We start from the raw sequence: 23,136 nt of genomic DNA, 5'->3' as shown, positions 1-23,136 counted from the left end.
TTCTCATAAAGGAGTTCACGTTTTTGGAGATAAAAAGACATAGAAACTCAAGGAAAGGGATTTTGGAGCACTATTGGAGGAGATTCATCAAGAAGAGTTCATGAATTATTCTTGTAATCTCTCTTTCACTCTTTCTTTTTGTTTAGCTGCTATGTGTAACTAAATCCTCCATTGTTGGAGATGAGTAACCCTAGATGAACATGATTGTTATTTGACCTAATTTTATTTATTGATGAATTTCATTGAATTGCTTCTCTTATCTCTGTTCTTAATGCTTTTATTAATTGGCCATCTATAAATTGAATTACGGTTTATATTGTGATACGGAAGTGGAATTTATAAACGCTTGAGATAAGAAATCTTTGCCTTTGTAATCTAGGAATAGATACAAACCCTTGGAACCAATTATGAATCCTTGTTCGTTCATGCTTGATTCTAATCTTAAAATTCACTAAGGAATTAGGTGTTTATTTTAGAGTCAACGTTTCTGTCACTAAGGAATTAGGGCACGAATTTTATAGAGGATTCGGTAGCAATTAAGTGAGTCAATTCAATAATGAGAATTAGGTTAATAACATGAAATAAGTCATCTAGTAAAACTCATCTCCAACACTTTTCTCTTTATTAATTTGAACCATCTCTATATAGTTCAATTTCAATTATTGCACTAAAAACCAACTTCGTAACCTTTTGTTCGATTAAGTCTAAATACAATTCAATAGTAGAACGCGATCCTCGAGTTCGACACTCGGTCTTACCGTTTTATTTTACTACTTGAACGATTTCGTACACTTGCGAATATCGCCATCAAGTTTTTGGCGCCGTTGCCGGGGATTGCCAAATCACTGTTGAATTTTATTTTCTTAATTGAAATTTTTTGCTCTGCAACAAAATTATTGTTTTTATTTTTGTTTTTAAAATTAGTACTCACTCATTGTCTAACCTTGTATGCGAGGCCAGCCCTCAGCTGAACTTACCTTTATTCCAGAAGTCGAAAAGTACTGCCGAGCAATCCGGAAAGAAACAAAACTCCGAAAACTTCGAGAAAAGGAAGGGACCAGCGGAGTAGAGGTTGACACGGACGAGCAGTTAGACGAAGAGATGGCGGAGGGACCAGGCCCACAGCCACAGCCCCAACCTGAAGAAAGACTTCTAGGAGACTATGGGGCCCGTGACAGAAACCGAAACAGGTTGACCATTACTAATCAGCCTGTAACGGTGGACAAGTTTGAGATCAATCCCGGTCTATTGCGGGAGTTGAAAGAGAATCAGTATGCTGGAAAGTACAATGAAGATGCCAACAAGCACTTGAAGAGTTTCTTGATACTCTGTGAGACAGCAAAAGTGCAAGGGCACTCTGAAGAAGCCAAACGGTTGAGACTTTTTCCGTTTACTTTGACTGATGACGCTTATGAGTGGTTTGATTCCTTACCTGCTGGTAGCATAACAACTTGGAATGAGATGGAAGACAAGTTCTTGGAGCAATTCTTTCCTACAGCCCTGTTTGTGAGAAGGCGACAAGACATTTCCAGCTTCCAACAGAAAGAGGGAGAGTCCTTGGGAGAGGCTTATAAAAGGTACAAGAAGTTAATCTCAGCATGTCCCGAGCACAACTTTGATACTACGGTTCAAATGCAGATGTTTTGTAATGGTCTACGTCTGGCTACTAGACAAGTTCTCGACACAGCTTCCGGTGGTTCCATCAATTTCAAAACTGCCTCTCAAATAATCAAAATCATTGAAGCTGTTGCACTTAATGAACAAATGGAGATGTATGATAGAACCGGTGGTACAAGGGGAGGACTCATAGATCTGAATCAACTTGAGCTCAAAAATGCTCAAAGCATACTAACTGGTAAGCAGATTCAAGATGCAGTAGCTGCGGAAGTGTCAAAGAAAATGGCAGCACTTAACTTAACTCAAACCCAAGTTGCTCCGGTGAATCAAATGAACACTGTCAAATGTGATTGGTGTGCTGGCCCTCATTTCACTATGCATTGTGATGTGCCCATGGATGCAACCCAAGTGGAGATGGTGAACTACCTCAGCAGTCAAGGGAACCAGGTTAGAAATAACCCTTTTGCAAATACATATAATCCAGGCTGGAGGAACCATCCAAATTTCTCGTGGAAAAATCAGCAAGGTGGTTCTCAAAATCAACAACAAGGGGGTTATCAAGGAGGTCCATCAAACCAAGCTCCAAAGAAGGCTGATTGGGAGTTAGCTATAGAAGCAATGGCATCCAACATGAATTCCTTAGCTCAAGAAACCAGAGAGGCTCAAAAGAATACAAGGGCTTCAATCAAAAATCTTGAAACTCAAGTTGGTCAAATTGCTCAACAACTCACACAACGAGCACCAGGAACCCTTCCAAGCAACACTGTTATTAATCCAAGGGATCATGAAAATGTGAACATGGTTACCACAAGAAGCATGAAGAGGGATGAATCACTATCATCTCAAGCTAAACATGACAATGATGAAGGTGACTCATCTCCTGAACTAATTGAAGTGGAGGTTGAAGTGCGTGATGTTGTTGATACTCAGGTTGTCAAAGAGCCAGAAAAGAAAAAGAACGATGACCTCCCAAAGCCACAAATCAAGCTGCCTTATCCTCAAAGGTTGAAGAGAGAAAAAGATGAGAAGTGCTTTGCAAAATTCATCGAGATGTTCAAGAAGTTACAAATCAACATCCCATTTGCTGAAGCTCTCCAACAAATGCCTTCATATGCAAAATTCATGAAGGACATCCTTTCAAGGAAGAGAACAATTGATGATGAAGATGTGATGCTCACCGAGCAGTGTAGTGCGGTCTTACAAAGAAAAATACCAAGGAAACTAAAAGACCCCGGGAGTGTCACTATTCCTTGTACTATTGGGGATAGAACTTTCAAGAAAGCTTTGATTGATCTTGGAGCTAGTGTGAGCTTGATGCCGCTGTCCATCTACAAGAAACTTGGCATCGGAAGGGTAAGAGATACAAGGATGACATTGCAGTTTGCAGATAAGTCCTACAAATTTCCTTATGGCATAGTTGAAGATGTTCTTGTGAAGGTTGATAAATTCATCTTTCCGGTAGATTTTGTTGTTCTTGAGATGGAAGAAGATGATGACATTCCTTTGATACTAGGAAGACCATTCTTGCAAACCGGAAGGTGTTTAATTGACATGGAAGATGGCACTTTAACTTTGAAATTCTTTGATGAGGTGGTGAAGTTGAATGTTCTTAAAGCTATGAAGCACCCCGAAGAGAAAGAAAAATGCTATAGGGTCGACATGATCAAATCCTTTGTGAAAGAAAAACTCCAAAAAGAGATACCAGCCCTACCACTTGAAAGAGTCTTAAGCTTGCCACCGGAAAGTGCACAAGAGAGTGAGGATCCTAAAGAATGTGAAGTCTTAGCTATGTTGGAGGCCTCTCCATCCCACAACCGTCGCACCCCTACTAGGTGGGAGGAACTTCATCCTCAAAACGAAGATGTGGAGAAATCAAAAGAAGCACCAATAGTTGAACTCAAACAACTACCTTCTCACTTGAAGTATGTGTTCCTTGGTGAGAAAGAGAAGTACCCAGCCATCATTAGTTCTAACTTGAGCAAACTTGAAGAAGAAAAATTGTTGAGGGTGCTTAGAATGTACAAGGGTGCTTTGGGATGGTCTATTGAGGATTTGAAAGGCATAAGTCCTACTTTCTGCATGCATAAAATATTGATGGAGGATAACTTCAAGCCGGTGGTGCAGCCACAACGAAGACTAAATCCAGCCATGAAAGAGGTGATTAGAAAGGAGGTGGTGAAGTTACTTGAAGCTGGTATCATTTATCCCATTTCTGACAGTTCGTGGGTGAGTCCCGTCCAAGTTGTTCCTAAAAAGGGTGGGACTACCGTGGTTACAAATGAGAAGAATGAGCTGATCCCAACACGTACAGTCACCGGGTGGAGAGTTTGTATTGACTACAGAAGGCTGAACACTGCAACCAGGAAGGATCACTTCCCACTACCTTTCATTGATCAAATGCTTGAGAGGTTAGCGGGTCATGAGTACTACTGCTTCTTGGACGGTTACTCCGGGTATAATCAGATTGCGGTGGCACCTGAAGATCAAGAGAAAACTGCTTTCACATGTCCTTATGGGATATTTGCTTACAGAAGGATGCCATTCGGGCTATGCAATGCCCCTGCCACGTTTCAAAGGTGTGTTATGTCCATATTCTCCGATATGCTTGAAAAACATATCGAAGTTTTTATGGACGATTTCTCTGTCTTTGGCTCTTCTTTTGATAATTGTTTGCATAATTTATCTCTTGTATTGGAAAGGTGTCAAAAAGCTAATTTAGTCCTAAACTGGGAAAAATGCCATTTCATGGTGAGAGAGGGAATTGTTTTGGGTCACCGAATCTCCCACAAGGGGATAGAGGTTGACCAAGCAAAAATTGAAGTAATTGAAAAACTCCCTCCTCCCACTAATGAGAAAGGCATTCGAAGCTTTTTAGGCCATGCAGGTTTTTATAGGAGGTTTATCAAAGATTTTTCAAAAATAGCAAAACCCCTTACTAACCTGCTTGTCAAAGACATTCCTTTCCAATTCAATGATGAGTGTCTGAATGCTTTTAATACTTTGAAGCAAAAATTGATCACTGCCCCTATTGTCATTGCACCTGATTGGTCGCTACCTTTTGAAATTATGTGTGATGCAAGTGACATAGCTGTTGGGGCAGTGCTTGGTCAGAGAAAAGATAAATTGTTGCATGTAATTTATTATGCAAGTCATGTTCTGAATCCGGCACAACTGAATTATGCCACCACTGAAAAAGAACTTCTGGCTGTTGTTTATGCTTTTGATAAATTTAGATCTTACTTGTTAGGGTCTAAAGTTATTGTTTACACTGACCATGCTGCACTAAGGTATTTGTTTTCTAAGCAGGAATCTAAGCCAAGGCTTCTTAGGTGGATACTGTTATTGCAGGAATTTGACTTAGAAATCCGTGACAAGAAAGGATCGGAGAACACGGTGGCTGACCATCTTTCTCGCCTGGAGAAGATGGATGAAACGGAGGAGAAGAGGCCTATCAAGGACCTCTTTGCTGATGAGCACATCTTAGCTGTTACGATGATGCCTTGGTTCGCCGACTTTGCGAACTACATGGTGGGTAAGATAATTCCTCTTGACTTTAACTCCCAACAACGTAAGAAATTCCTACATGACTGCAAGTCATATGTGTGGGATGAACCATTCTTGTACAAAAGGGGGGTTGATGGTTTGTTAAGAAGGTGTGTCCCCGAAGGTGAACAAGAAAAGGTGTTGTGGCACTGCCATGACTCCAGCTATGGGGGACACTTTAGTGGGGATAGGACTGCTGCAAAGGTCCTACAATCAGGCCTGTTTTGGCCTACTTTGTTCAAAGATGCCTTCACCTATGTTAAGAAATGTGACCGCTGCCAACGCACAGGAAATATTTCAAAAAGAAACGAGATGCCACAAAATCCTGTGTTAGAAGTGGAAATCTTTGATGTGTGGGGAATTGATTTCATGGGACCATTCCCATCCTCATGCTCAAAGATGTACATTGTGGTGGCAGTGGATTACGTTTCTAAATGGGTAGAAGCAATGGCCACGCAAACCAATGATGCTCAAGTAGTGGTTGCCTTTCTTAAGAAAAATATTTTCTCACGCTTTGGGGTACCTAGAGCGTTAATTAGTGATGAAGGCACCCACTTCCTCAATCGAAAGATGGAGGCGTTGTTGAAAAAGTACAATGTGCATCATCGGATTGCCACACCTTATCACCCTCAAACAAGTGGCCAGGTAGAAGTATCAAATAGGCAAATCAAGCAAATACTTGAAAAAACAGTGAACTCGTCCCGAAAGGATTGGTCACTAAAGCTTGATGATGCCTTGTGGGCATATAGAACAGCCTTCAAAACTCCGATAGGTATGTCTCCTTTTCAAATTGTTTATGGAAAATCATGTCACTTACCTTTAGAACTTGAACATAAAGCATTATGGGCCACCAAATTCTTGAATTTTGATCTTACCAAAGCAGGTGAATCCAGAATTCTTCAACTCCATGAGTTGGATGAATTCCGGAATTACGCTTATGAAAATGCCAAAATTTTTAAAGAAAAAACCAAGAAATGGCATGACAAAAAGATTCAAAATAGGGAATTTAGGGAAGGGCAATTGGTTTTACTTTTTAATTCCAGGTTGAGGTTGTTTCCTGGGAAGCTGAAATCAAGGTGGTCCGGTCCATTTCAAATTGTGAAAGTGTATCCCTACGGTGCCATTGAGGTGAAGGATCCAGACTCTGATAGAACTTTCAAGGTGAATGGGCAGAGACTCAAACCATACTATGGGGGAGAGTCAGAACGTCCAACCGAGTCTATCCCGCTGCACTCCACTTGAAGGAAGAGAAGTGGACCGTCAAGCTTAGGACGTTAAACCAGCGCTGAGTGGGAGGCAACCCACTGGATTCGAATAGGTATAAATTTTATTTTTCTGTCATCAAAAAAAAAAAAAAAAAAAAAAAAAAAAAAACGATGAAATCGGCGCCCGACCCATTACTAGTCGGCGCCCGATTTACTCAAAAAAAAAAAAAAAAAAAAAAAAAAAAAAAAGAATCGGCGCCCGATCCCCACTAGCTCGGGGCCCGATTTGTCGAAGCTGGGAGGCCTGAAGCCTCTGTAAAAATCGGCGCCCGATACCTCAAGATCGGCGCCCGATTTCCCCGCTTCATAGGCAACTCGGCGGCCGACCCATCCTTAGTGCTGTCCGATTTTTGCTATAAACACAACACTCCAACACTCTTCTTCTCAAAGTCCACACTTAGTGTTATGCTGCCCAACTTTTGTTCATCTTCTTCTTTACCATTCTCATCAAACCAAACCACAAATCTCCATCAAAACTCCACACCCACCATCTCTAACTTCACCAATCTTCATCCCTAACCTCACAAACACCATTACCCATTATCCCTAACCTTCAAACATATTCACATACCCACCAAACTTCATCTCTATCCTCACCATCTCATAAACCTCCATCAACAACACCACTACCCATTACACTAACCTTCAAAAATCATTTCCAAAAACCACAAATCCATCACAAATCATTATCAACAATCAAACCCACAAACTTTTACCAACAAATTAAATCCAAATTCCATCAATTTCATCAAACACTCACTTTATCCCCAAATTCATATTCCCAAATTCACATACCCATTATCAAACACAACAACAACCATGGCCAAAAATAAGAACCAAGCCCAAGAACCCACCACAAAGAGAAGTAGAGGTAAAAGAGCTACCGGAACCTCTTCTCAACAACCACCTAGCCCATCACAACCTCAACCACCCATCCAACCACCATACCAAAGGTTTGTTTCGGAGATTGCGGAGGAAAGGTATAATTTGATAAAGAAGAGGGGTTTCAACAAAGAAAGGGGTATTGCTATGGATAAGTTAGAAAAACACCCTGTTTTTGTTTGGCAAATTGAAGCTAGAAAGTGGGAAGGAATTGTGAACATGGTGACCGAGGAGAGTAATTCGAGCATTGCCTTAGAATTCTTGGCAAATGCATTTGTTCATAAAAATGGTTACACTTATGTGAGAGGGAAGAGGGTTGGTTATCAGAAGAGGGATATTAAGCGAGTGCTTGGGCTGAGGGATGTGGAGAAGTGTGATGTTGTGTATCGGAAGCAGGTATATGATACTTTCCGAGGTCGCACCGGCTGGGATAGTTTGCTTGAGGGGCTTATGAGAGATGGAAAGGGGTGGATAGGAAGCTTGGATAGACCTCAGAGGATTAACACTGTCGATTTGCTACCGGAGTACAAGGCATGGGCGTCATTTATTTTGACGGTCATTGAGCAAACTTCGTCGACAGCTGAGATGTTAAGAGACCGGGTGATTATTTTGTTGGCATTGATAGCTGATGAGGAGATAGATGTTGCTCAGTTGATGATTGATAGTTTGCGGAATCTAATTGGTACTGATAAAAATACTTTGGGGCATTGTTGTTTGATTAACAGATTGTGTCAGGAAGCTCAGGTTCCAGTTGAACCCACTGATGTATATGTGAAGTCTTTGAGGCCTATATCAGACTCTGTGCTAGAAGGTTTTGAGAGAGAGCAGGAGAACTATGATCGGAAGCTTAGGGAGGCAGACGAGCATCAGGCTATGGAACAAGATCACATCCCACAGGTGCCTCCACCACAAGTGCCACCACCTCAGATACAGCAGCATGGTCTTCCACCCTATTTCATGGAGTATACATATGCCATGGCCAACTGGGCTCAGGACATTTCTTCTCGAGATAGGATGCCCCCACCAGCATTCCCTCAGCCCTTCTATGAGGCAGCTGAGCTCTACCGTCAGGATGCTAATGCAAGGACTAATGCTTATGACAGGTTTGCTAGTCCACTTGAGATGGAGAACTATTTTGCTGAGGAGAGGCGGCGGGGACTCAGAGCAGAGGAGCGAATTAGAACGGAGTACTTTAGGATTCAAGCTGAGAGGAATCCGGGTGCAGACTCACAGCCTCTTTACTATCCATTCCCACCTTCAGGACCAGGAGGGTCATCTGGAGCACATCAGTGATTTGGGCACCTTGTCTAGCCCAGATATTTACTATTTTTATCGCTTTCAGTATTTACTTCTGTCATTTGTTTTGTTATTTTCATTAGTATGAACTGTAGTATGGAGTCCAACTTGAGTAGTGTCTTGGTACTTATGGTTTAGTCCCCTATTTTGTGATGCATCTGCGTTTGTTTATTATTAATGAATTCACTTTTCTTGAAATGTACCAGTTTAGTAACAAAGATTCTGCCAATGGTTTGTCAAAAGTTCAAAGGAGGTGGTTGCTTGATTGGATCTCTCAATGGGAAGTGTACGGCCGGACGGAATGCTTAGGTAGCCACAACTTCCAGAAACCTCAGCTTGTAAGGTCATAGCCAAATTTTATTTTTCAATTTTTACAAATATGAGTGTTTCCATGTGAATGCTATTTCTAGAGCTTGCGATTTTTCTCTGCTATTGATTGGTTATATTGTGTGCACACTAAGGCAAATTGCTTGTACCTTGAGCCTTTGAAGCCAACCTGAGTTTATATTGAATTATTCCTTTGTTTAAGCCAAGTTGAGCCATTAGGATTAGACCCCTTGTTTCGGTGACGAACCACATTACAAGCCTAGAGACCATAGGATTGTCCCAATAATTTTGTTGGAGTTATGCATAATGTGTGTTTCAATGTTACAAAAATTCAAGTTTGGGGTTGCTCATGGAACTAGCAACACTCTAAGTTTGGGGTAGGGGTACTAGAGAATTGAAGATCATTTTGTGTTGTCTTATAAAAAAAAAAAAGAAGAAAAATCATGTCAAAAATAAGCTGAAACGTTAAAAATTCAGCTCAAAAAAAAAAAAAAGTATATATGCATAAAGACAACAAGTGATCAGTTTTTATTATTCAATGTTAATGATCTCTAGTCCCTGAATTTTGTTGTGGTATTGTTTTTTAATTTTTAGAACCGTAGGATGATGCTTAACTCCAAGTCATTTTTCTTAAGCCTACTTTCCAAATTATCCCACCTCAAACCTAAGCCCCGTTATAACCGAAAAAGTCCTTAAAAGTGTGTGCATGATATTGACTTTGATTGATGCTTAGAAACTTTTCAAGTCTTGGTAATATAGTAGTTTGCATGTCGACTGTGTGAACCTTGTTCAATATTGTTGCGAGAAGTTGTGGATTGGATGTGTTGCCAAGCAAGTTAGCTCATCAATTGCTAACTAAGGAGTGAACTTTTGACATGACCCTTGGTGGAGTAAGTGTTACTTTACTGTTATTTTTCATTTTTAGTGTGTTCCTTGAGGACAAGCAACGATGCAAGTTTGGGGTTGTGATGACTCTCTGTCATTACTATGTTTGTAGACACTTTCCATGTAATTTTTAGGGTAATTCATCAAGTTTATGAAGCTAAAAGCACAAAAAATTGAAGAATTCAGGTTGCCAGCGAAAATGAAAATCGGGCCCCGACTCTACTGGTTCGGGCGCCGATTTCCAAGCAGCAGGAAGGCTTGGAGCTACTGGAAAAATCGGGCCCCGACCCTCCTGGTTCGGGCGCCGATTTGGCTGCCTCTGGTCACGAAATTTCGGCCTTCGGGGGCCGATTTTAGGCACTCGGGGGCCGATTTTTAGCTTCTTATAAATAGAAAAGAGGTGTTTCTCATAAAGGAGTTCACGTTTTTGGAGATAAAAAGACATAGAAACTCAAGGAAAGGGATTTTGGAGCACTATTGGAGGAGATTCATCAAGAAGAGTTCATGAATTATTCTTGTAATCTCTCTTTCACTCTTTCTTTTTGTTTAGCTGCTATGTGTAACTAAATCCTCCATTGTTGGAGATGAGTAACCCTAGATGAACATGATTGTTATTTGACCTAATTTTATTTATTGATGAATTTCATTGAATTGCTTCTCTTATCTCTGTTCTTAATGCTTTTATTAATTGGCCATCTATAAATTGAATTACGGTTTATATTGTGATACGGAAGTGGAATTTATAAACGCTTGAGATAAGAAATCTTTGCCTTTGTAATCTAGGAATAGATACAAACCCTTGGAACCAATTATGAATCCTTGTTCGTTCATGCTTGATTCTAATCTTAAAATTCACTAAGGAATTAGGTGTTTATTTTAGAGTCAACGTTTCTGTCACTAAGGAATTAGGGCACGAATTTTATAGAGGATTCGGTAGCAATTAAGTGAGTCAATTCAATAATGAGAATTAGGTTAATAACATGAAATAAGTCATCTAGTAAAACTCATCTCCAACACTTTTCTCTTTATTAATTTGAACCATCTCTATATAGTTCAATTTCAATTATTGCACTAAAAACCAACTTCGTAACCTTTTGTTCGATTAAGTCTAAATACAATTCAATAGTAGAACGCGATCCTCAAGTTCGACACTCGGTCTTACCGTTTTATTTTACTACTTGAACGATTTCGTACACTTGCGAATATCGCCATCAGGATTCCTCAGGATTTTAGAAATTAGTGTGTGTGGAGTGTAGAGGCAGTTACAAAAATTATAAAAAGAAATTTTGTGAATAAAATTTATACCCACCTCATGGGAATCTATTTTCCCAACCCTTCCTTCCCTTGGGAATAAAACCACCAGAATGTGGAAGTTATTTATTTTCTTGGGGAAAACAAACTATAATATCCAATAGTAAACTTTTTAATCAACATGGGAATACATAGCCTGTTAGTCAAGATATTACTGCAACTGCTGAAAGGGTCTTACGAGTTTATTACAGAAATAAGTTTAGAAGAGTAATGCTTACTCACAAACCCAAATAAAAAAATGAAGAGATTAACACAAATATATATTGGTCAAACCCAAATGCATTATCTCTCTTCATTTTGACATTTAATATATTGGCCACAGTTGATTACAGAAATAAGTTTAGAAGAGTAATGCTGGGTTGTACAGTGGCAGGATAGTGGTTCTGGTTACTAGATGGTATCTTCAGTAAAATATATTAGCACCATTACAACTAGAAACACCACTCCTTTATGTAGTGAAGTTTTGAGTTTTGTCGTAGTTTTGTTGATTGAAATTTAATTCTCTATTCCTTGAAATACTATAGATTCTACTTGTTTGAGATTCATGAGTAATGGAACATTTTCTTCTTTGATTTTAACAGGCTGATGTTGGAGTTGGAGATATGCACTTGTTTCTTCAGGGCTTTCCCCTACCAAGTTTGGATACAAGTTTCAAATAAGGTGGTTTACTGATGTAATATATGTTTTATATTTGATTGTTACACTGAGCTACAAATGTTAAGGATGACATAACAATTTAATGCTAGTATCATACAAGTGTGCACTAATGCTTTATTTCTTAACTTAATTTATTGATATCTCATTTTTTTGTAGGAATTGTTGGAACAATGTTGGCACTGGCAGTAAATAACCATGGGAAAATGTTAATGCCATGTTCTGATTTGTCTAAACTTCTCTTATTTGGAATGTAATATATTTCAATGGCGGGTTAGATTTGGTATGACTGTATGACTACTAAACGTGTGTAAATGTGGTCCAAATCAAGCAGGGACAAAACAAATATTATTAGGTTCAGTTTATTATCTATTAAGCGCACTTGTTGCTCTGATAGTAGCATATGGATTGTATTGCTAGATATTGTATGTTGATGATGCTAAGACTTAAATATCTACTGCACAAGTGCACTGCGAAAGTGCCAATGGATGTTGCTCTTATTATGACTAGTAGTATTTTCTTAAAATGCCATGTTTTATTTCCATTTTTTTCAAGAACGATGTGTATTTAAATGTATATCATTGGATCATTTCAAGACTAGTAACTACAATGTATCTTTAAATTGTTTTTTTTTTATCAGCTAGGCTTAAAAAATGGCTTCAAAAATATGGACAAATTTTAAAAATAAAAAACAAATGGCCCATTTGAAGAAGGCCCACAACTGATCCAACCCACCCGTGCAAACCGTAAAACCATCGAAACCGAGACCCGCCTAAACCATGTGTGATTGTGGTCGGAATTGGGCCTTGCAATATGGTGAACAGTTTCATCCATCTTGGCAAGTTCAGGCAGAGCCCGAGCCCGCCCACTGCTCTACCCTAGCCAATTCTTATCAAATCGAGCTCAGACAAGTTCGATTCGACTCAACTCATTTCCAACCCTAGAAGGTGCAGAAACATTTTCAGCCGGCCCTCTATCTCCAACTTGTTCAGCCTTTTCCTGCTCCAATTGCTTAGCCTCTTGCTCGGGGAACACCTCGGATTGTAATGACGGGGCGATATTATTTATATGTAGCCATGTCAGTTCCCATAAACTTTTTTCATCACCACTACTACTGCTTCGCTCTAGTACATGGCTTGCTTTCATAACAAGCAAAGTGTTCTTCATAAGCTCAGGGACAAGCTCTTGACACTTCTCACTTCTCCTTCCCCTAATTTTGACCTTCATAAATATTTCAAAACGATTCAACACACCCAACCACAATTTGCTGAAGTCTGTAGATTGTGATAGATCTTGGAGTAACAAGAGGAAAACTTTAGACAGGAGCTTCAAGGCAAGAATAAGTGTTCCTTCCATGTTCCGGTAGTCCTTTGGAGAGTGCGTCTGAGAAATTTCAAGCAGGTCATCCAGCACGGTGAAGATTACTTGGTCAAAACATTGTAACCACAAGTCATGTGGGAGATGAATTCCAACTGATGCTGTTAAGCAATTCTGCAATGATAACAACGCGTGGTTTCGAACCTCTTCTCTCTGGTCCAAACATAGTTTTTTTAGTCCCTGTACGAGCCTCAACCACATGTCCTCAATATTCTGCAACATCTTTGCCACTTCTTCAGTCGTTGCTTGCTTAGCATCGTTAGTCCACTTCTCAAAACAATTGATAGACCCTGCCATTAGATCAAGTGCCACTACAGACCGCTCAACCTGTCCAACACGAGATTCGGCAAATTGCTTTGCAGCGTCTACACAGAGAACAAAATTAGATGGAAGTATGTGGGCACCGTCTGACATAATGAAAAACAATGCATCAAATCCAGCCTCAGATGATTCCAAGTGTCTAGCAGTAATGGAAAGCAGTGATGTTATCGTCCGCCATCCTAACTGAGACCTGATATGAGGAGCATTTGCTTTCACAAGGTTGCTAACTTCCTGTGTAATCTGCTCATAGTATGTATCAGCAACACGGGCATCAAGCTTCAGGACAAGTTGCAGGGACCTCAAAAGTTCATCGGTCATGTTCTCTTTGTAGGGAAGTAAGCGATGGCAAATCCTCAAGAGTCCAAAAACAGCCTTCTCTACCTGTGTACAAGGCATCACAGTGGACTGCACAATATTGGAAATATGCTCATAAACATCCTGCCAAAGAAGTTCAATTCTATCTCGATTATTCAAAGTGATTGCTACAAGTAACTCCAGGCAGAAGACTGAAGTATCTTCATCCTCAGATGTGCCATTCCCTTTCTTAGGTCTCACTCCTGCGCTTTTGAGTGCTTTAACAAGGTGTAATAGAGATTCAGCTTGCAAAAATTTACTCTCAGTAAATATGCTCTCAATGTGACACTTCTGAATTGTTTGAAGGGAACACTGCTGAGCAGCAAGTTGTTCTTCCGATGGTTCTGATCTTGTCTCTTCAGCGCCAAGGTATAAGAGTTGACTAAACCTGCTGATAAATCCCGACGATCTCTTTGGAGTACTAACAGATAAAAGCTGAGATGAAGATAAAGAGTTAGCATAACGCTTCCCATTCCCAGTTTCTGTGGAAGGCTCTGACTCTTCGGCCGCATCATTGGCCATTTGAGCAGGAAGAAGACCTAACTTGTGAAATTTTAAGATGCAATCGAGAATATTCCTCCACCCTGTACGAATGTAATCACCATACCTATTGGCAATAGTGAAAACAGTCTCAGTTGCCATTCTTGCTTTTGTGTCCTCTCCAAAGGCTAAGATTGACTCCTCGGGAGATAACGGATCCAAAATAGTAACAAACTTGCAAAGCGACACAACCAAATCATCTAGTATACTTTCAAGATGATAATAAGCTGATACCTTTGCAACAGCTAAGAATCCTTCCATACATGTTTGGTACACCTCTTCAGTTTCAGCATTATCAAATACCACAGAAATGGCTGCAACTGTTGGACCAGACAATATGGAGAACATATCATAATCAAGGTGTGCTCTGCAATCAGAAACAATGAATGGAGCTGTGTTTTTTGACTTGTGTATGAGATAAATCCAACGACTCGGGGTCATTTCTGGAAAAGCAGAACCTTGCTCAGGAGTTGTACGGATCTCGTTTTTACAAATTGAATGATATAGTTCGGACAGGACTTCCCGAGGTAGATCATTGCCGCCATTTATTCTCCTATTGTTTCGGACAAAATCTTCTTCTGTCATCTTCTTTTTTACCTGTGAATTGTGCTGGTCTGTATTAAGCAATATAATTGAATATGATAACAAAAGAGCAGCATCCTTGTTAGCTAGGATATGCGGTGACTGCTCATAATATCTCTCTGAAAATGCTTCAAGCACCCTCTGGATCTTCTGTGATTCTCCAGGCAGTCTGAAAGTCTCCAAAAATATTCGCAGGGCTGTATCTAATGCCATGTCTTTAAAATCAAATGTTCTAGCAAATTCCTGAAGAACCTGAACACAGAACTCATCATGGTTTCCAAGGTAATCCCCAATAAGATTCTTATCCAACCCAGTAGTGTATTTGAAAAAGAAGGCAACACTTTGGGGATCAAGTTTGTCAGGCAAAAGATGTGTTCCTTGAAGAAACTGAAGACCTTTCTTAGTATCACGATTAAAATGATCAGCACCAATCATCAATCTTTTCTTGAAGTGCTTTCTTCGACCAACAAAAGGAACCCAATCATTTGGATCAGTGAAATTTTCACACTTTTCAAGCCAAAATGGTGTATACTCTTCAAGATTCACAACAGAATGTTCTGAACTCAAAGATCTGTTACCTATCCTTTCAGCCATTCCTTGTATGACAGCAATAAGACCATCCAAAGCAAGAATATTCATGGAAGATAATGGACTGTTCACAGGAAATGCACTCTTGGATAACAAATTAGCAATATCTTCAAAGATATTACTGCAAGTTATGTCACAGTCAAAGTTAGCATACATCTCCACCACGAATGCTTTTTGCCTGCAGAAGTCAACAAGTGCCTCCATGGCTACTTCCTGTTGTTGATATGAAGCCCCATATTTGCTTTGTGCAAGTCTCAAAATTACACAAGAAAAAAATGCTTCTAGCTGGAACTTGAGTTCGGTACGAAGATGGTGATACAAATTTAAAACAATGCTACTTACCATAGAAAGTACAAGGGGACTCATTGACAAACCAAATTGCATAAGATTGCAGAATAATTCATCCTGAATTAAGCTCAACAATCTAGGGTGTCGGTGAAAGGAAGAACCTCCCAACTCTATGGCTGAATTAATCAATGTTAAGGCAAAAAGGGGAACGTCTTCATCAAATGCTATTGTGTTAGATCGAGGACTCATTCCCATATGCTCACCAACATTCAACAGTGAACATAAGAAGTGAAATATTTCCAGCAAGCAGGGAATCCCATGCGGTTCATTCATGAGCTGTTTATTAAGATCAGTCTCCTTGCCACTGCTCGTAGCTGTGTTTGCATCCACTATAACTGCTGCTACATCACTCACGATATTGGAAGCAATGTCTGTGGATACAGATTGACTATCACTGGCTGAAATCAAACTACCATTTTCCAATTGATTGTGCGTAGAATTATGCTCATTTTTTTGCCCATCAATCTGTCAAAAAAATAAAAAGCTATCAGTTATTAGATACACATGTTCATACATGTTCTCGCTGTCAAATTTTGCATCAGTAGATCAGTTTGATTTATATGACAACTAAAAGCATCCCTTTGAAAATTTGCAGCATTAACTATAAAAATATCAGTATTTGCATACATTAAGAAACCTCTTACTTACATACACGAACTAACAATTACTCTCTTTTGGGTGTGTTTGGATAGAGGGTTTAGGAGGGGAAGAGAGGGGAGGGTTCACTTTTAATTTTTAAATTACGAACAATGTAAAATGTTTTTTTAAAATAAATTAAGTGTTTTTGAAGTATTATATAATCATTAATCATGTTGTGAATTCAATTTTCTAAAATTCGTTTTATAATGTCGGTAATTTAAAAAAGAAAAGTAAGCCCTCCCCTCCCCTCCCCTCCCTTCCCCTCCTAAACCCTCCATCCAAACACACCTTTAATGTTTTTCCCCATTCATGGAGGTGCAACAGCCAACAAGAACGTGGTGCAGGAAAAGACATGGACAGTTATATTTAGAGTAATGTTATTTGAACATCTAAAATAAAAATCAACAACTATTTGACAAACCGTATAAAAATAAACAGTTTATATCATTGATGTGAGTGTGACTATGAGAGAGAGAAACAACTAATTAAAATGAAACAGTACTTATACGGTATATATACGGTGTTGGAGAACCAAAAAATTGTCAACATAACATTTCTAGGTCTCTTATCATTTTCATGGAATTTTCATAGATTTTATATTTAGGGATTCTATTGAGTACTTTAGGAAATTTTAGGGTAATTGTAATACAGTTGAAGTCCTATAGCATACAACATGCAGGGGTGGCACTACCTTAAAGGTGAGGAGGTATTAACCCCTTCTTTTATTCAAAAGAAATTGCTTTTCCGGTTTTTTGCAAGAACGAAAAATATCAATTAAGCCCTACTCATCGTTAAATCTTTCACAATGGTCCCCCTTGTTAATTTACTCAAAATCTGCCTGACTATGCGGACTACGGGAAGTTGTAGAAATTTCCTCATTTAGTTTTATTATTATGCCCAAGTTTAAAAGGGGTAAAAATGCTACATATTAAGGGTTGCTACATATACTTATTAAAAATGATGTCATAATAGCCAATCAAGTAGTAGAATGTACAAAAATAGATAATTAACTAAGTCTCTTCTAATGGTTTTTCTCAGTCTCCTTTTGCCACTATCAGTGTTGTCAATGGCAGAGGCGGATCCAGGGGGGACTAGGGAGGGTCAGGGCCTCCCCAAAGTCTCAAAAATTTCATTTTTAGTAGGTAATATAAACACATTTTATCTAATTGTTATATGATATATATACTAACGTTTGCATAACATATCCTTCATATGTAGTCCGGCGCAGTGGTCATGCAACTCACATATAAGCTTTAGGAGGTCGTGTGTTCGATCCTCAGTTTGGTCATTTTTAGGTTATCAGCAGTATTTTTTGTATTTTAATACAAAAAAGGCCATGAAAATGCGTATTTGGGTTGGAAAATACAAACATCCAAACCACTTGACATGTAGCTGTAGATTAAAATTATAGTGACATATTAAATACGTATTTTAAAATTACGGCCCCCTCATAAAATTAGGTCGTGTGTTCGATCCTCAGTTTGGTCATTTTTAGCCTATCAGCAGTATTTTTTGTATTTTAATACAAAAAAGGCCATGAAAATGCGTATTTGGGTTGGAAAATACAAACATCCAAACCACTTAACATGTAGCTGTAGATTAAAATTATAGTGACATATTAAATATGTATTTTAAAATTACGGCCCCCTCATAAAAAAATTCTTGGATCATCCACTGGTCAATGGAGGATGGCGGACCATGGCGGAGAGCCAGAAATCCGATATACCGGCTGACAAATGGCGCCGCTATCCTTAACAAAATTGGCCATGGCGGAAAGCCAATATTTGACAACACTGCTAACTATTGGATTATACTTCATCTAATCAACCCTCCCAACCAATCTCTCTACCAGTCTTCTACACACTGTGGTTATAAACTCTAATGGTGGCCGACCCCAAAAACACTATAGCAGGATAGCGCATAGCGAGCTGACATCTATTATGTAGTTTTTAAGGCTTAATAAATATTTGATACTGAAGAATTAAAAGAATTACTTGTGTTTCATGAAATATTCATAAGTAATTAATAAAGAAACTCACAGGTATTAAGGAAAACATAGAAGTAAATACCAACATAAGTCAAGGAATTCAACAAGTTTAAGCCTCTAAGGCTTAAATTAAAGTAACTAAACATTAAAAATTCAAATAAATATTCTACTTAAAGAGCAGAAAAGCACAGCTAATTGAACTTTGGATGGTGGTCTTTTGCCCAAAAAAGAGGTAGAAAATAAAAAGGTTGGGGCTGGTGGAGAGGAGGCTAGGGTCGCATGGCTGCTCATGGTATTTTCTTTCAACCCCTTATATTACCCTATAGGCTATAGCACACCTCTAAACCACTCTACTGAAGTCTTCAACCATTATAGCGAACTCTTGATAACCTAACTCCAAACTTGTCTAAATCACCCAAGATAACAGTCTACCATCTCTTTTACGATGGAAGCTACCACAATTTTCTCTCTGATGATTGCATTTCTATTTCTACTGTCTAGCGCAGCACTAATCCATCATACCATTCTATCTCTGCGTCACTGAGTTTACTTTCTTGCGACTCTTTACAACCCAACATCTAGTCTCGTCGTATAACAATGCAGGTTTTACAAATGTGTGATATAGATATAATATCTCTCTGAGCTTGAGTGGTATTTTTCAATCACAAATCACTCCTAGAGCATTCTTGTATTTTAGCCATCCTTGCCTATATCCTATGGTTTGATATCTCCCTCTATCTCCCCATCATTGTGCATGATGGTTCCACAACTTTTTTCCTCTAAGCTAGATGTTAGTCTCTTGCTAAACTTGCATTTGACAGTGATTTACCCGAAATCGTGTTTTCACAGGCTTGTCCCCATATCTTTGACTTCCTATTAACTTTTTCTCTTGATTTCCAACTAAAACTATATTATCTGAAGAAAGAAGGCATTGTGACACCATCTCCTGGATCTGGATGTGTTCAGTACGTATGTCTAAATAATATTACTCCTAAAATATTTCCTTCTTTCCTGGTATGATCTAGAGAATCTACCTAAAACCTTTCAAGGTCTTGATCTAAAACAATAACTCAATCATTAGTCTCACTCCTACATTTGAAGGGAAGTCAGTAAGGCAGGTCTTAGTTCATTTTAGGTCAGACTACAAACTTAGTCAGAAGCTAGGTTTTAATAAGCTGATCAAACATTGTATGATATACTAAAATCCAAAAATACCACCACACAATTTGTAGGGGAATAATAAAGGACAAAACTTAGGTTCCTTTATCTTAGGAGCTTTTCCTGCTTTTCTCAAAATACACTTAAGTTTGAAGAAAATTATGGTTAAAACAAACGTTGAGAAAATTATGGGTTTGAAGAAATCATGAGTAGTTAAGAAAAGCATAAAAAGCACCTAAAGAAATGCACCTAAGTTTTGTCCGATAATAAATAATGGAAATTAGAAAATTGAAAGTGATTAACAATAATGTAAGAAGAGAAAAATATGGTAAGTTTCAATGATTTATGATTTGTCAGCTGAAGATAAATGAATAAAAACATCATCGTAACAAAAATTTTAGCATAAATTTGAATTGTAACCCCACACTAAGGTCCCTATTATTCCTCATAATCATGTTCCTCGCTAAAAAGTAGCAACTGATGGAATAGTCACAAAAATAGAAGATGATTGCAAGAAACAGGGCAAAGGTAACACAACATTTATACCTCTTCCTTTAAAGCGGTGCTTCCATTTACCAAAGCATGCTCTGTGACATCAATGTCTTGGAGGTGAGAGAAAATTGTGCGGACAAGTTCATGCATAGTGTAGCGCGCTATCCTCTGCAACAACTCACTTTTGGTTCCCGCCTGATGAACTATACGGAAACAAGTGTTTACTATGGTGCAGATATGTTGGTTACTTAGCATCACAGATGCTTTACTTTTTACACATGCTAGAAGAACTTGCAATATCTTCATCAACACCACTTCTTCGGATCCTGGATCCGTCACCTCAAATCTGCAACTTGTAACAGCCTCGACTACCAAGTGCATGGCATCCCCAACATTGATAGTGTTTTGATCAATTACATCCAAAGTTAAAATCTTGTAAACAGACGACAGAGCAACACCAGTAATTGGTGCACCAGTTTCATCAGATTGAATCACATCCAGAAAAGGCTGGAGATACAAGACAGGGTTTATGACATGCCACTGACTCTGCCAAGAAAAAATTTCCCTCCTTAATGCCTTTAAAGATTGAACAAGGGAATGCTCCAATTGATCATCATCCGACATATAATGAACACCCCATCTAACATTTCTTCGCATGACCGCCAAAACAGCACCAATTTCTGCATTGATCATGCATGCCACAGAAGTTCTGCTAAGGTATCCAACACCACACTGCCCAGCTTCCTCTTCCATTGCATTGATATCAGTTTGCATTTGCAACTTCGCATGTGCCATTTTGCCTAGCAAACCTATTTGATGTTTACCAATAGAATTTTCAGAAATGAAACATAGCCCAAGGATAAGCAATGTTGAATCGGACAACTAACATAGAGCAATATAGATATCCACAAGTCAAAGTAAAGCATAAGCCACACAAAATTCCAATCTCAACAAAGTTTAAAATATGAAACTCAGCTTAGAATCAACTAAAACTCCAGAGAAATTCGTCAAGGCAGTATACATATGGTGAATAATAAATACGTACAAGAACATGTAAACATGAAGCAGTGTTGTCAAATAGCAGCTATAGTGACGCTATAGCGTCATAGCATAGTGGAATTTTAACAGAATGCTATTGTTCTGCAATACACAATTAGTATAAAGTATGGTCAAATATCATCAATGTAGACAACTATTTTCTGCAATCCGTGATTGGCAACACTAACATGAAGGCAAAGTTGAATTCAACTTTATCGCCTTAAAACCATACATAAACATATCAAAATCAAACCAACACTACATCAACTTTCCAAATTGTCAAAGCATCAACTAACTCAAAATTCACGAAGAACAAGCTGCTACTCTAATCAGCAACTATAACTCACTATTTCCTCCACCAAAGCTCAAACCTCAAATAAAAACCCTCAATTTAACTTCACCCAGAAATTCCCTACAAGACCCTTAAATCTAGAATAAAAAAACCCACTTTTTGATCAAATCCATATCATTACACAGTAACAACAAATGCAAAGATCAATTTGAACATGACCCGTTTCAAATTAAACTCAAAATTCAACATTATTGAGTCTTAAACAGTATATCGACCCTTTAATTCCAACACTCACACGAAAAAAAACGAAAATCAAAATTAAAAATTCAATCTTTATATTAAAAAATGTGGAATTGAAAATGAAGATAGTTGAAGATGAAGAAGAAGAGGGAAGATTACCGAGATCGTGAGAGTTAGGTCAAAAATCGGAGCTGGTATGTGACATTGAAATCATGCTACTTCAAATCTAAATCTTTACAACAACAAGGTTCCTCTTTTTTACACACACGACAAATTATGACAAAAATGTCACTATAGAATTTTTTTTTTCATTCAATTTTGGTATTTTTATTTCACCACTGTTTTATGACACATAATTTATTTAATCCTTTTAGCTTTTAGATCAAGGAAATTATTATAAATCTTCGTGAGCTTAGCTTAGTTGGTATGGACAATGCATAAAATATATAAAGTTTGAGGTTTAAACTCCGACCACCACAAAAAAAAGTATAATAAGAATTTAATTAATATGATTTGTTTGTGTAAAATAATTGCATATCAACATAATATATTAATTAAATTCTTACGATAACTATTTGAAAACTATACTTATGATCAATTTTTTACAATAAATCACATTTGAAATCATTTTCTCTCCTTTCCCTCTATTTAAATAAGTGATTTTACATATATTTAGTTTTTTCTTTTAATAATTTCGTCGTCTAAGTGTGACGTTTTTTTTAAAGAATGTCCAGGTGTGATGTTGTTTTGTTTTTTGTCTTTTACAACATTGTTTTGCTTTCATGTCTTGTAAAGGTGTTTGTTTCGCTCAGATTGTTAGTTCAATTTTGATCTAGTGCAAATATAACCAATGATGGGTATCATCCACGCGTGCAACTGCAGAGATTAATGCATCGAGCTTCGTGAGACCCAAATAGGCGGCAAACTCTCCCTAAGAGTTTTAACGTTGGTGTTGTCAACGTTACAAGTTCGGGTGCATCAGTATTCTAAACACTTGAATATAGTTGAATTTGTAGGCTTTTGTACTTTGTCGTCTCATGATATTAAGATAGATGTTGTGAATTTCTTCGTAAATTTATCTTTTTGTTTTTAGCGAAATTGAATTTTATCAATGTACTCTATCATTTTAAATAAATGATTATTTCCAGTAAAAGAAAAAGCACACGCAAGTGAAAGTCTCAAGTTTTAACAAAACTCGCCTCGTCACTCGAGTAATTTCAACATTTGCTACATGAGCTAGAATTTTGTAAATATTATTGTCTGTTTTCTATAATAATTTTAACTATTTATTATTGTATTATTTATTATATGTAAAAGGATGATTTTAATAAAATAATAATTAATACTATTTTAGACTTTAAATATGACAAAAAATGAACAAGTTTTTTAATAAAACATGA

The 23,136-nt window shown here is 38.1% G+C and overlaps 2 protein-coding genes across 2 annotated transcripts; one reads left to right on the top strand and one right to left on the bottom strand.

Annotated features, from left to right (window-relative positions):
• Positions 1 to 302: 302 nt before the first annotated feature.
• LOC146923940 (uncharacterized) lies at positions 303 to 6,617 on the top strand. Its single transcript, XM_085709015.1, has one exon. It carries the CDS (start codon positions 949 to 951, stop codon positions 6,400 to 6,402), a length of 5,454 nt encoding a protein of 1,817 aa, XP_085565141.1. The 5' UTR covers positions 303 to 948; the 3' UTR covers positions 6,403 to 6,617.
• Positions 6,618 to 12,295: 5,678 nt separating this feature from the next.
• On the bottom strand, positions 12,296 to 21,964 carry LOC146923939 (ARF guanine-nucleotide exchange factor GNOM-like). Its single transcript, XM_085709017.1, has 3 exons — positions 21,896 to 21,964; positions 20,221 to 20,975; positions 12,296 to 16,355 (listed from the first exon to the last, which is right to left on the bottom strand). Exons 2-3 carry the CDS (start codon positions 20,959 to 20,961, stop codon positions 12,684 to 12,686), a joined length of 4,413 nt encoding a protein of 1,470 aa, XP_085565143.1. The 5' UTR covers positions 20,962 to 20,975; positions 21,896 to 21,964; the 3' UTR covers positions 12,296 to 12,683.
• Between the last annotated feature and the right edge of the window lie 1,172 nt (positions 21,965 to 23,136).

The sequence above is a fragment of the Medicago sativa genome, chromosome 5 (genome assembly GCF_051527215.1).
Source record: "Medicago sativa cultivar Bolivia chromosome 5, Bolivia_mono, whole genome shotgun sequence".
NCBI lineage: Eukaryota > Viridiplantae > Streptophyta > Magnoliopsida > Fabales > Fabaceae > Medicago > Medicago sativa.
Note: the sequence above shows the minus strand (reverse complement) of the source record. Positions and strands in the feature narration are given on the sequence as shown.